This window comes from Aphelocoma coerulescens, chromosome 13 (genome assembly GCF_041296385.1).
Source record: "Aphelocoma coerulescens isolate FSJ_1873_10779 chromosome 13, UR_Acoe_1.0, whole genome shotgun sequence".
NCBI lineage: Eukaryota > Metazoa > Chordata > Aves > Passeriformes > Corvidae > Aphelocoma > Aphelocoma coerulescens.
In genome coordinates, this window is record NC_091027.1 from 10,721,166 (window position 1) to 10,736,328 (window position 15,163).

At 42.2% G+C, this 15,163-nt stretch overlaps 1 protein-coding gene across 10 annotated transcripts in view; it reads right to left on the reverse strand.

Annotated features, from left to right (window-relative positions):
• Window positions 1–775: 775 nt before the first annotated feature.
• The window catches only part of RAPGEF6 (Rap guanine nucleotide exchange factor 6), a 129,780-nt gene continuing 115,392 nt past the window's right edge, over window positions 776–15,163 (reverse strand). For 8 of the 10 annotated variants that reach the window (XM_069028716.1, XM_069028714.1, XM_069028713.1 and 5 more), the window contains 5 exons: window positions 14,842–14,955; window positions 12,571–12,796; window positions 10,273–10,784; window positions 7,056–7,367; window positions 776–5,350 (listed from right to left, as the gene is read on the reverse strand). In XM_069028716.1, coding sequence (XP_068884817.1) covers window positions 5,325–5,350; window positions 7,056–7,367; window positions 10,273–10,784; window positions 12,571–12,796; window positions 14,842–14,955 — 1,190 coding nt within the window. In that variant the 3' untranslated portion in view covers window positions 776–5,324. The remainder of the gene's footprint in view (window positions 5,351–7,055; window positions 7,368–10,272; window positions 10,785–12,570; window positions 12,797–14,841; window positions 14,956–15,163) is intronic. The other 2 variants (XM_069028718.1, XM_069028717.1) reach the window with 1 other exon arrangement.

Sequence of the window (15,163 nt, forward strand, 5' to 3'; positions counted from 1 at the left end):
TCCACCCGCAGTGCCAGCACACACCTCCACCTGTATGTGTTGCACAGGGTGTAGGACTGGGAGGCACCACATGCTGCCCAAGGGCCTCAGGCTCTCTCTGGTCTGTCTGGGTTGATATGGAGGCAGCAGCCACAGGACCCGGGGAAGGATCATAGAATTACAGAATGGTTTGGATGGGAAGGGACTTTTCAAGGTCATCTAGTCCAATGCCCTCCCACCTGCCATGGGCAGGGACACCTTTCACTATCCCAGGTTCCTCCAAGCCCTGTCCAACCTGGCCTTGAACACTTCCAGGGATGGGGCAGCCACAGCTTCTCTGGGTAAGCTGTCCCAGGGCCTCACCACCCTCACAGGCAAGAATTTCTTCCTAAGATCAAAAACTAATCCTGCCCTCCTTCAGATTAAAGCCATTCCCCCTCGTCAAGAGTCCCTCTCCAGCTCTCTTGGAGCCCTTTTAGACACTGGAAGTGGCTCTAAGGTGTCCACAGATACTTTTCTTCAGTCTGAAAAACTCCACCTGCCTCAGCCTGTTTTCACAGAAAAGGTGTTCCAGCCCTCTGAACATCACGTTTGTATTGTCCTCACTGTCCTCACTGTGAAGACACAACAAAATCACTCTGGGGGCTCCTCTCTGACCCAGGGGTTAGCATCACTAGCACCAGGCTCTCCCCAGCTCTGCATCACCTCAGCTCCATCCTCCACTGGCTGCCAGAAAACAGCTGCTGAAAACAATTAATAGATGTTGATTGTTTATTGATTCCAACATATTAATAGATTGGATAATAAACAGTACTTTTAAACATTCTCTTAACCAAAAATATAACAAATATTTACAATCACTCAGTAAAAATACAAAAAGCATACAGAGGCACTGTCTTTCTAAAAGACATAAGTGTAAGAGGTATCAAAAAATAGGAGACAAACATTGCTTGTTACAGAATACTTTACAATCACTGACTTGCGCAGTACAATTGCTATTGGAATATCATTACATCTGTGCAGTTTTGCCAATATGCTCACATATTTAGAATTTAATTAATACCAAGGTAAACTGCATTCCAGGTATATCAGAAATAAAGATAATAAAAAGCACAACAGAAGCAAAAGTTGGGTTGGGAATTCAAGATAGATTACCCTCTATACAAGCGTTCTAAAATATAGTGTGTAAAGCTTTTCTAAAGAGAGAGTATCCCTTTTTTCTTCTCTTTTTGCAAAGGCAGTGCTAAGTTTATCCTTTAAAACTTCTAATGTTTTATAAAAACTTAAATGACAGGATTATATTTCCACTGTTGCCTACAGTAAAACGACTTGGGATGTGATGAAAGAGGTTTTGGAACACCCCTGGCACCCCACAAGCCCCTCTGCAAGTGGCATCACTGGTTCAGCCCTTGGGGACACCCTCTGCCTCCAGCAGGTGCAGACAGCTGCAGCACACCCCATCCTAAGCAATGGGCTCTGACCAGTGAAGCATCACTCACCTAGAATCACAGAATCTGCTGAGCTGGAAGGGACCTATCAGGATCATCGAGTCCAACTCCTGGCACTGCACAGCACCATCCCAAATAATCCCACCCTGTGCCTGAGAGCGTTGTCCAAACACTTCTTGAGCTCTGCCAGGCTTGGTGCTGTGACCACTTCCCTGGGGAGCCTGTTCAGTGCCCAACCACCCTCTGGGTGGAAAACCTTTTCCTAATACTCAACCTAAATCTCCCCTGACACAGCTTCAGGCCATTCCCTCAGGACCTGTCACTTGTCATGACAGTGAAGAGATCGGTGCTGCCCCTCAGAAGGATACTGTAGATTGCAATAAGGTCTCTCTCCCCTCAGTCTCCTTTTCTCCAGGCTGAACAGACCAAGCGCCCTCAGCCACTCCTCATAAGGCTTCCCCTCTCCAGACCCTTCCCCATCCTCATGCCTCCTTTGGATGCTCTCTAATAGCTTCAAGTCTTTTTCATATCATGGTGCTCAAAAATCACACACATGACTCAAGGTAAGGCCACACATATCTGAGTAAAGACAAAAGAAGGAGCCAGGAAAGCCCCACACTGCCCATTGTTGGCAAACACTCAAAATTTGTCCACTTTGCAAAATCATGAACTGCAAACATCTACAGCCATTGTCTTTCCGTTCCTTTGTGCACCTGGGAGATGAACCTGGTGCTCAGAAGCTCAGTGATCTCATTTTCCCCTTTCTGCAACTGGAGAGGCCAATTCAATTTTACCAAACTACACTGCTTTCTCAGGAATTATTTGAAAGTTTAAGATTTGTAACAAAACACTGTGTGCTTAAATCACAAGAATCTGAAAGGCATCTTTCACCAGCAAGTCAGGAGCAAACAATGAACAGGAAGCAAGCAAATCCAGATATGGCAGTGGAAGAACACATGAGGCACCTTAACTGTTTATCAGCATCAGAGCCTGAGTTAGAAGAACCTGGCAGAGGTACCAAGTCAGGGATCTGTGGTCCAGAAGACATCACTTTAACAAAGCAGTGTATAACAGGTACTAACCACCATCTTGCTTCTGTCTGAATGACCAAAAAAAAGGGATAATGTCTCTTCAAACCCATACCAGACACACTACATTTGGCTACTGGCCCCAATCAATGTGATTGGTCCAGTTAAAAACAAGCAAACAAACAAAAACCCCAGCAAGGACCAGAAGAGAAGCCACACTGTGCAAGGCAGGAGAAGCAGGAGTAGCTCATCTGTCCATCGTTTAATGCATGATTTATGTACACCAGCTGTGTTGGCTATTAGGAAAAATATGATTAGTGAGACTTTCACTCATTCCAGAATGTTTCAGTGTCTGCCAAGCCCTGTGAAACAGGCGGATGCTGTTGATGTGCAAACACCATCAAACACCATGTTTGGATGGGTGATTTATTCTGCTGCTCTTGCTGACTGCCAGGAGACCCTGACCCTGCTCCCCACAGGGGCTTCCCTGTGTCCTCAAAGGCAGCACTACTGGGTTTTGGGGGAAAAGGAAGCCACTTTAGCAACCCCCATCCCCTATATTTTTGTTCAACAGGCTGGAATAAGCTGCAGCTCTCCCCCCATGGCCAAGGAACTGCAGGGTTTCATTCACCTGGCACAACGCAGACAATTTCTGATGGAACACAAAGCCTGTCGTTTCCATGCTGAAGTTAACAAGAGAACTACAGCTGACAGTGGGATGGCTGTCCAGGACTTGGATTTACATCCCACAGGAATATCAGTTCAACAGGCCTATTATCAATATTGCATGTGCTGAAAACACTCACTCTGCCCTGCATTGCTTTGACACATTAATCTTTAGTCATTAAGGCCTGTGCAGGTTCATTATAAGCATTAAGGCCTCGAGAAAGCAAAATGCATTTATTATGCCATACCTCCAGAGGTTTTTAATATATTTTTTTCAACCATTTGCTTCTCAGATACTTGTGCCAAAAATTCATACAGCCAACCAATGAGTGACAAATTAGACATCCTCTTCCTCAGCATCACTGTTGATTTGCACCTTCCCAATTCCAATCAGTACAGGTACATGCCAGGCAATGTTCAACCTGGCACTGCTCTGAAGGCAGACACAGGCTGGGTCATTCACATCCACCTGGGCTGCATCAGCCCCGAGCTGCTATGGAAAGAGCACATCAAAGGCTTTGGGCTGCTCTTGGTACTTGTGGCGTTTTCCAAAAACATTGCATTCACCTTGCACCCCTGCACACATACAGGTAAAAACAAAAACAAAAACCTTAAAGCTCTTCACGACTATGGATATAGAAATCAGTTTTGAGGCACTGTAAAAATGACAAACATCATCTTTCTAGCTTAGGCTGTAAACATCACAAGATTTACAATTAAATGTTTAAATACATATTCACACATTCATGTCTGATTTTAACACTAGAATGGGGTGTGAAAGAACGACGGAAAGACAGAAAAAAAAGTAAAGAACTGCAGGTATTTCCAGTTCTACCCCTCTGCACTCTGGCTGGCTAAAAGTAAAATCAAAGAAGCAAGTATTTTGACCATAGTCAAACTAGAGGATCATGGGTTAATAGTGGCTGGCTGTAAGTCAAAACTCTCACTGACATCGACGACACCAGGATTTTTAGCTAGGATTTAAAACAAAACAGTTTGAGATCATCTGTATTTTCCAAATAAACACCACAGGGTTTTTTAACCCATCATAAAATGCTTTATGCTCTTCTATAAGCACTGTGTCATTTATTATTCAGTTTCACGAATTTTATTGTGAAATGTAGGTGATTTCGAATTATTTCATTATTTTTTTCAAAGATAACCTTTGCACCTAAATCCTGTGCAACTCTGGGAAAAGGCCAGGACATGTGGGATGATCTTAAAAACCACAACATACAGCTGAGTTTTGAGTTTTAAAACATGCATTGCACGTTGAACTCTGCAGGGCAAAACCTGGTTAAAACTCTTTTGGGAAAGCTTCAGATCTCCCCAAATGCTCCCTGTAAGCTACAGCTTCCACATTTCAAACATTCCTTAAGAGAGGAGAAGAGCACCAACTGTTGCCTTAGTTGGCTGGCAGCTAAAAAAAATTTCCAAAAATCCTTGGACAGTGGGTTTCTGCTGTGTCCATGTAGGAGGGGAGCAGCAAGAGTGCTGGCTTGACACACGCTGCTCTGCAGGGCTTTGGGCTCTATGCATATTAAATCTAAACCCACTCTAAAATCTACAAAACACTTTTCTGTGTTTATTTCGAGAGCACAACAGTTGATGTGTACCTAATTTACTGTCACATTGACTAAACATTTATATTAGCCAACCAGAGCACTCCCAACGCACATAAATGAAACTCCCATTAAAAAAAATTAAGTTAATAAATTATTTTCAGATACTTCAGCAACGTCCTTCGCTTTTGCTGATATTTTGATATAATTTTTTTTTTTTAAGTTCATAAAATAACACTCTCAGACTTCTAACCGTCATGTAGAAAATAACAACAATGGAAACTACCAAAGGATTACATGGTATCATACAGAAAAATGCTCCCAAGTTTCAAGTGGTGGTGACAACTGGTCCTCCCCAATGCACAAAGCTCAGTCCATCTTTGGGTACCCATATTGGTATCCAGGCAGTCAGCACATTCCTTGAACAGGATTTGCTATTTCACAGGCAAAAGTAGCTTCTTAGGTGGTGGTGGAAGAGTGAAGGAAGATGTAGAGAGGTGATTCAACCCATTCCATCTCGTCTGTGACAGAGGCAAGGTCTGAGGTCAATAGCAGCAAGTTGTCAGCAGTCGCTAACAGAACCATGAGTCCTTCTCCCACATCCCTTGTGTTGTGAGTGGTTTATATAAATAGCCCAAGGGTTAAACTGCTGATACTTGTTCATCTTCTGCAAAACAAGACAAAGAAACGGGCAGTTATTCCACCAGTCCCCACCTCGGGCACATAGGGCACAAACCAGCACCTAGTGAGGTGATCACAGTGGGTCCATGCCAACTGCACCCCTTCAGCAGCATTTTCACTGTCTTTATCATTGATCACTACACATTCCATACCACCATTTATCAGATCCTCAAGGAATCACAGAATGGTTTGGGTTGGAAGGGACTTTATAAAGCATCTTGTTCCAACTCCATGCCATAGGCAGAGACACCATCCAGGTTGCTCCAAGCCCCATCCAGCCTAGACTTGTGCACTTCCAGGGATGGGGCATCCACAGCTTCTGTAGTCTGAGGTATGATGGTCATACAATAAGACATATTGCAAAACAGAAAATCCCAGATCCTCCAAAAATTATCAGCATGCAGTTTCCCAGTATGCCAAAAGCTATGGATTTGGGAAAAAAGCCAGCGAATTTCCATGCAGTGAGCATTTTATCCCAAATAAAATTAACCAAGCGCTTCAAAAATAGTAAAATAGGTGTCTCCAAAAGTGTACAGTTAAATTTAGCTTAGAAAAATTTGGGTTAAAAATGTTTGAAGCAATGACTTCCTTGACTTCCTTATTTTTACATCAAAAACACAACAATTACAGTAAACATAAAATTGCCTGGAATTAAGTTTAAACTGCAGTACTAATATATATATTAAATACTGCTTAAATATTTTAAAGGGCCAAGATACAATCATTTTGCATCAGAAATTGTTTTAATCTAAATACGGGCTCATTTTAAATCAGACTGAAATGAAAGGAAATGATCACAACATTCTAATAAAAAACAAGTTCACTGGCAAAGGGTACAGAAGATCACATCGGTGCATAGAAATTAAAAGCAAATCAGCAGATAAACAATTAAGTAGAAATTCCCCTGACCTGAAGTTAGTTTTGACACAATATAAGAGCAGTCTTTATTGGAAAATCCTCTCATATTTTGGTCACCCCACAGATGCCATGCTTGGCAGCACTGGCTGTTGCTTCAAACAAGATAATGAAAAATGAAGTGAAAGAGACACTGTCAGGGCAAGTTAGGCAGAGAACACTGGTTTCATCAAATGCACTCTCCAGAAGAACAGAAGGTCACTATTTTGAAACTCAATCTACAAAAATATCTGTTGAGGCATAAGGCAGCTCAATGCCAGCACACCTGAATACAAATCAAATGAGTTCACCAAATCCAAATCACTCATTTTAGACCATCACCCTGATGCCAGCCAAAGCACTGGAACACCAGTTAACTCAGGGAGGCTGGAGTTTTTCCACCTGTCACCTGTCAGTGTCCCATCACTGTCTGAGAGGGGACAGATTTTAAAGGAAAAAAAAAAAAACCTACATGCTCTTAAGTGTCTCAGTTGTACTTTAGGAGATCTTGTGACATATATTTTTGTATGTTTATTTACATATAATTTGAGTCTGTTTGGTGCCAACATGCTTTTTCTAAGGGGAAGGCATTCTTCTTTGCTTTAAACGTGTATGTACATGCACACAGCTATGCATGACATACACAGCCACGTGTGTGCATACAGCCATACAAACAGAACTGTGTATTTAGAGATTAATCAGCTTTTAATCTCCAAGAATGACCCAAGAGAAAGCCCAGAACACTGCTGCGAAGTGCACCCTGCATAGCCCCACTCCCAAGCCAGGTGTTCACCTACCATCCTCTTCACTATCTGCGTCAGGCAACTCTGCTACTCTGGGGCTGGACGGCTGCCGGCCGTGCCACTGAGGCATCCTCGAGGAGACACAGGCCACCGGGTCACTACCGAGAGCAGCTGGTGGAAGTCTAGAGAGGTCACTGTGCAGCATCTTTGACCTCTGCACTGCCACACTATAGTCTGGAGGTTTGAGGTGTGGGTGGTGGGGCGATCCTTCCTTTATGTCCGCTAAAGAAATCCCCATATATCCCGGAGGGGTGGGCGGTGGCTCCCTATACCTATCGTCCTTCTTAGGTGAGGTGACACAGTACACTGGGCACAAGAAATAAGCAATGGAAATGTTAAAGAAGAAAAACAAAGGAAACAAAACGTTAAAAAATCATGAAATGTTACAATGGCAAAACAGAAACTGATAACAAAACGCAAATGCAGAAACATTGGTTATAACAACAGCAGCAGGTATTTATGCCTTTATTTCTGCTTTCTATTTATTTTAAGAAGTCAGAGTAGCAAGAGAACCCATGAACTCCTTAGCTGAGATGCCAGTTGAGTGGAAAGAGGACTCTAAGCTTATCTGCATTCAGACTGCAATTAACACCTTTTATTACAGACTCTATTCCTGTGGCCCTGCTGCACCAGGGGATGCTCTGGAGCTCTCCAGCAGGATGGAGAGCCAGCACAGCCAAGTCTGCTGCCACTGCTACAGGCTGGGAAACGGAAACAGAAGGAATTAAGGCAACCAGCCGAGACTTACTTTGCGCAGCAAGAACTGCTGGTTGACTTCCAGTATCCACTTCATCACCCAAAAGAGGGCAGTGGCTTAACATAAACTCATTATAATAAAACATCACCGTATCAGCTAATGTGTAAAAAGACACAAAACCATCCAGCTATGCTATAGGAAGAAAAACAATAGCAACACATTAAACTGATTCTATGAGGCAGACTGTGTATTGAGCCTGCGTTAATTATTTTACATTTTCACAGAGTGAATAATGGCTTATCACATCCATACTTTTGTTTTCTTACTTTTTTCCTTTGGTTTTTGTTTTGTTTTCTTTCATACTCTTATCTTAAATTATGTTCTCTGTTTACAAGTGAGAAAATACTAGAAAGTCATTGGAACAGCCTTTGGAACAGCTGCATTACACCTTGTGCAGTCATGAAAAGGCTACAATCAATATTTTTTATTTGCAATGTATTTGCTACATAATTCATCTTCTCCCTTCCTGCCCTGTTCAGCAGCAGTTCAAGTCACAGAGGCTCTCAACCCAAAATTTAGCTCTTCTTAGGCTGCCTCCCCTCCCTCCCATCCCAGGTCTGGGGCTCATGTGCATGTTAAATTGGGCTTTTTTCCATGGACATGTTGCAACAGGAGAGTTTCAAAGCCAGGGTAATTTTTTTTAATCTGTTAGTTAAGCGAATTTGCATTCTTCCCGTGGATCCATTTTAAACTGTGCATGTTCATTAGTTTCATTTATTTCAGCAAATGTAATAGTTTCTTATCTCAGAAGAATGTGAAGGGATGAAAAATAACACAGTATTTCTTTTTGTGTTGTAGACCTGCGAGATTCCAGGTTTTGGGTATCAGGAACACAAGCTGGTTCATACCTGATGACCTCAGCTCACGCTTGGGCTGACAGTAAAACAACCAAAACCAAATTCAGTCAGTCTGGGGTTTAGCAGATACACGTGGGTACAGGCAGAGATTTATTCTGTTGAATTACAAGATTTATTTTCATTTAACTAGCACTGTATGAGGTCTCTGTGAGAAAGCAGAAGTGAAGAGGGTTTGCTCTTCCCTGGAGGGATGGGGAAGGGCTGGATCCTCACCTCACCTTCACTCTTTGTTGGATTTGTAGGAGGAATGATGAGGGTGGGTATGTTCTTCAAAGGAGAAAGCTTCAGGCTCACTAGAGCTAACCTTTAGTCTACTGTAGTAATGCAAGAATGTGTTCCTTTGTCAAGCTCCAATTCATAGTATTTTACTAACAGTGAAATAAAGTAAGATATCTTTGGCATACTGTGTGATGGTGAACAGCTAATGGATTTGCATTTGCAAACCTGGAATTATATCCACCCATATCAGATCTTTCCTTGAGCAGACATACACATGCCCTACTGCAGCAGTTTCTGACTGCTTCTCACAGCCACATGGTGCAGAATGGAAAAAGAATTAAAAGGAAGGGCAAGTGCTGTCAGCAAGGACAGCATGTACTGACCAGTGAACCTGCTATCTCCTAATACAGCTCAGATGCTCATGAACACCTCTGAAAGGCTGGGAGGGCAGAGCACAGGCACAGCAATGACCTGGGAGCAAATTTTCTGCAAGGCTCCACCATGATTTCTTTTCTAACACCAAGAAGGAGGAACACAGTCCAAGACCTCTGCCCTATGTGCAATGTTTATTCAGGCAATTACCTTTGATAACATAAACCCCTCCAGCAATCCACTCTGTAATTAAATTGCATTTCAGCTGCACCCTTGCCTCACAGTCTTAGAAAGCTTTGCATTCCATGTTTTATCTTGCTGCTAACCCAGTTCTTTTCATTTTGGCTACTGAACTCACTAGGACAGGGGAAGAACATCTTGCTTGACCGAACTACGCATATTTGAAAGAACATTTTTAATTTTTTCTCCTTTCGTAAGTAGCCAAACTGCAGCTGTATAATCAAATAAATGGGACCTTAAAATAGCAAAGACAGGAAAGGAATCTGCTTTGCCCTTGAGCTTTCAGAGACCAAAGCCCTGCAGATGAAAGGAGCCCCAGCCCTACAGAGGCAGGTGAGCTCCACACCACTCTGCAGTCATGCTCTTCCCTCTGGATTCCTGGGAAGTCTTTTTAAGGAGCATGGGATCATTGATCCTTGCCAGAGGAACATTTACAGTGATTTACAGTGATGAGTACACCTCCACAATCATTAAAAAAAACCAAAATACCATACTACAGAGAAGAACTGCTTGACATTTTCCTGAAAAGAGTTTTCCTGCAGACCCATGAAGTGATGGGGAAGTGCACTTGTTTATTATCTTTATATTCCTAATGCAAAAGAAGGTGGCTTGAAAACACACTGTGTAGTGCTCTGATTACAACCACGAGTGAAGCTGAATTCAACATGCCAGGCAACCCCAGACCTGCTAATGTCATTTCTTAACAACTTAATATCAAAATGAAAAACAGATGTAGCAGCTTCCATGAGCTGTTGGCTTGGCTTACCTATCAGGCCTTTTTCTGTACTCGAAGTAACAGTTTTGTAAGTTGTATCAGCGCCTGGTTTAGAGTCCAAAACCTCCGTCTGCTCTGCTGTGGAGTTCTCCAGCCCCCTCCGCTTAATTGTCCCATAGTTTGTCTCATAGGTGTCTGACAGGGAGCTGGAGGATGCCCAGCTCTGCCGAGACTGATCAAGCTCCATGCTGGCTTTCGACTGCCTGTTGGCTTTGGAAAAGGCTTCGGAATACAAATAACCCTCCTCAGAGTAGCAGTTTGTGGGGTCCACTTCAGCTATAGGTCCATCCAGCTGGGTGTGACGGTAAGAATTGAGGAGATCCCAGCTCTTCTGGTTTGGGATATTCTGGAAATTGTCATGAGAACTACTTGAGCATGAAGTCCAGCTTCCCCGGCCACTGTCTGCTGCCTCTACCGTGATGTGCTCGTGGGAGATCTCCTCGCTGCTCATGGAAGATGTGAATGCCATCCCTCTGATCAGAGCAGGCCTAGTGATGGACCAGCTACATTGGAAAACACAGAAATTGGGAAGAAAACACTTGTAAGCTTTTACAGTAATAAGAGTGACATACTCAGAGCTGTACTCTGGGTTTGTATCAGCTGAGCAGCAAGGTCAAGGTACAGGGGAGCACTGACAAGACACTGTTACTTCAAACTCATTACTGCACGCAGCAGCAACGAAGTTATTCCCAAGTAATAACAAGTTTGCAACATGCATTTCTAGGCTGCACCGCAGATCTAGAAATCTGGCCTCCAGAAGCTCTTCTCTACCAATGAGAGCAAGAGTGCCTGACAGAAAGCAGAGTAAATTACCTCTTATATTTAGTCTACTACTGCTTTTTTCTTTACATTTATAAACTAAAACCAAAATAAATATTTAGAATAAAATCCAACCCCTTCACTGGCAGAATCATCAAGTTTTTCAGACAGAGTGGAAGCAGCTGAATTGCAAGAACATTTGGAAATATAGGGCATAAATAACATTTGTGGGAACAATATGGAGGGACAGATTCTGAAAAGTAAAGTCCAAAATTTCTTTTTTAAAGGAATGTCTGCTGAAAGCTCTAATCACTCTAAATGTATAATTAAGGGGGGAAAAATAAAGTCAGTTTTGTATGAGTTTAGAATACAGAAGATAGGATTCCTAGACATTATTCAAGTCTCCCAACTATTTCTAGGTGTGTTAACAAATGCATGGGCAGCACAACATTAAAATTCTACACCCTCCCTCAGCAGTTTACTGACACATTGTGAAATCAAGGAAAGTTTCTTAGATATGTGCAAGCAATTTTTTTTCCTTCCTTTTCTATTTTGTAAGTTCTAGGATAAAATCCACTTTCTTCCCTTGCAACCCATTGAAACTAAGGAATAAAGGAACAACCACAGAACATGAACTCAGTGTGTGTTATGCCTTCTAGAAAAGGGAATTATTTTCTTTGATGAAGAACATCTTTAAATTCCCATTTCAACCCTACGAAATAAACTGAATTACTCATTTCTTTCCATGCCTGGTAGTGTTCAAGGCCAAGTTGGATGGGGTTGGAAGCACCCTGAGCCCTGCCCAGAGAATGGGGGTTGGATCAAGATATCTTTAAGGTCCCTTTCAACCCAAAGCATTCTGTGATTCCATGTGCTGGAAAAATTAGAAATGTAAGGAGCATCTCTCATTTAGTTGAATCCATGACATCTGAGGACAGACAATGCTATCCCAAGATATATTAAGACATATTACATCCTATGGATCAAGGTGCTACATCTAGAAAGAAAAATCCAAAAACTTCCAGCTTAAAGCATCATTTCAGTACAAATTTCTCATTGCAACAAAGTAACAAGAGCTCTTGTGTGGAAAGTGTCAGGAAGACAGTGGCAGAAAGCTTCCAATCTGCCCAAGCAACAAATGATAATTAGAAAAATCTTTAAAAATCACATTAGAGCATGTTAAGTGACTGGCACTGCTGACTCAGAAAGAATTGATCATACTGTGTTGTTCTTTTGCTGTCTCTCACCACGGCACTAATTTGCTAAGTATTATCCTGGCTTTTTAACACACTTCCAGTCTCCTGCAAGAAATATCCAGCCAAACCCCACCAATGGGAACAAGCTGTTGTCTCCCTAAGTAATACTATAAGCTTCTTATGGAAACAGCCTCACACAGAGCAGCCAGTCCTCCAGCTTCCAGAAAAAGCTTAATAACCACAGTGGACTGCACAACTGTGTCCGGGCCAAAGCTTCCTTGGTAACCTTCTGACACCAGGACACCAAGCCCAACCAGAACCAGCTGCACCTTACCCCGGGCAGGGCTGGCCGTAATCTGTCAAGGCCTGAGGATGCTCCTTTCTCTCTGCCCCGCCTGAATCCACCACAATGAGGGACTGGGACAAACTCCTCTCGTCCTGCAGTGCTGCTGACATGGAGTCCACAGAGCAGTTGCTTACGATGCTGGACCGGGATGAAATCTCACTGTGACTGGAGTCTGAGAAGTTGTCAGATTTAGTGGAAGGTATGAGGGCGTAGCCTAAGGACAGCAGAGAAGAGGAGAATGTCTTGATCAACATATAACAGTGAAGTATTGACACACATATTACAGCAAGGATATTTAGAAGAAAAACAACCAAACCCTGTTTGCATACAATCAGTCCACTGAGGATTTTAGGGTAGGTACTAAAGCTTTTAGCATCTATCAGCATCTAGCACTGATTAATTAATGCAAGTCCAGGGACACCAATAAGCCACCTGCAACTCCACTACTCTCCAGAGCAGCAGCTTTAACCTACACAACCAGAGTCAGCAGCCTACTGCATCAGTACTGTGTGGGCAGATCAGGTCTTTCCAATTCTGCAAGTGCTCTGACTCCTTCAGTATAAATGCAGCATACTTCCCACTATCCCTCTGCCATACTGCCATGCAAGACTCAAAAAAAGATTCTGGCAGTGGAGAAGGAGATGATGACTAAGGTAAAAGCCAGCTATTAGCACTCAGGGATTAGCCATATGGTCCATTTCAGTTTTATTATCTGCTCCAAAACCAACAGAGAAGAAAGCAAAGGAGGAAGTACAACCTTGGCAGGAGCTGGACCAGACTCCAGCATTGTTCCCACAGAAGGGGAACAGCTGAAGACCCCATCAGATTCACAGCAAAATGTGTAATGCAATTTTTTCTGCTTGGCTTACCTTCAAGTAACTTCTTTCAGACACAAATAAGGTATATGCCCCTATATATCCAACAACTCAGCCAAGCTTATTTTTCCTAGATTTCTGCACATATGCCTTTTAGTTGGACTGCCATATATTTACATTGATTAGGTAAAGAAGTGAAATGACAAGGCAGTGTAAAAGCCATGCCACTGATACACACAACCTAATAAGAAAACCGATGCCCTTAAGTGCATGAACAATACAGAGATGATACACTATAGCAGGTGGAGATACTGGCATACAGCCACTGAGCATAAAGCTCATAATTTGAGATTTCACAGCTTAACTTTGATTATTGCTGTAAGATTTTAAAAGCAACTATGAGCAGTAAATAGCAATATTATCAAACTACAGAACTGAATCTTAAAATGTACTTAAGAGCAGCCTTTTTAAGATTAAATTTTGTTTCCTTTCCTTTGGCAATAACTAGTATTTCATGTTCTTTACATTTTTAAGAGACTCTTCAAATTTACTGCACTGCAGTAAGAAATGTCCTCACAGTGTTCCTTAATGTGAAGACACCGTTCTTCAAGAACTTCGACTATCTGGAGAACAAAGGGGCTCCTCTTCATTAAAGAAATTAACACTATCTGAAAGCTGAGCCATAAAATAACAACACATGCATATGAACAGAATAAATGTAAGTATTTGCTAGGCTAAAAAGGTCAGAAGAAGATGTGACCAGTGGAGTACACACCAATGCTGGAAGTGAGCATTTATACCATATCAGGGACTGCAATAATTAACAAATGTTGAAGAACTTACTGGTTCATTGGCATTTGTGACACACTAAGTAACTGAACTGACACTGTACCTGTTCCTTGATTTTCTAAACTTCACATTATTGTCTTCACTGCACTGTAAGGGTGATTAGCTATAAAGAACTAACACAAACATCTGGAAGGGAAGCACATTAAACACCTTAAACATGTAAATGGATAATGCTGAAATAACTTAGATAAACTCAGGATATCTGACACAACGTGGACATCAGTCTTTCTTCTAAAAATACATTATATAGTCTTCCTCCTTCTTCTAGGCCTTGTGCATAGGCAGTACGATGTGTACACACTGCTGTTGCTATAGATACTTGCTGTACTCAGAGTATCAATGTCCTTGTCCTTTTGGTTTTCGCTGCTTTCTAAGACTTCAGTGGGCTCTGCTTCCCTTTTTGCAGTAAAAGCTGTTCTTTCCCTGGAGAAGCTTCTTTCCCTAAGTCTTCTAAAGTGGAATCCCTTTATTTTTGTGGGTTCATGCTCAGCTTCTGCCTTTCTACTCTCTTTCTCTCTGGCCGCCTTTGCACTTTTCTCAGAACTGTCTCCAGCTTGGCAAATCATCCGAATTTGCTTTTGTAAATAAGCCCCACCTATTCCATAGCTGCGCTGTCCACTGTTCTTGTTGCTGGTTTCACTGGCCAGTGATGAGGAAGAGCCAGAGAGATTCATCTGACTGCAGTTATCCGACCTTTGGATGTTGCCAACTACAATGAAGTAGACACAGACAGATGTTGATAGATGATGAGATAAATAACAACAAAAATAACATCCTAATTTTAAACCCTTTTTTCTTCAATCCTATTTGTATACCACTTGGGTATAGCTCAAAAAAAAATGAAATCAAAGATTTAGTGGAACGTGTTCATGCCCAAAATTATGTCTTTCAGCTGTCTGTGAAGCACCTAATTTTAG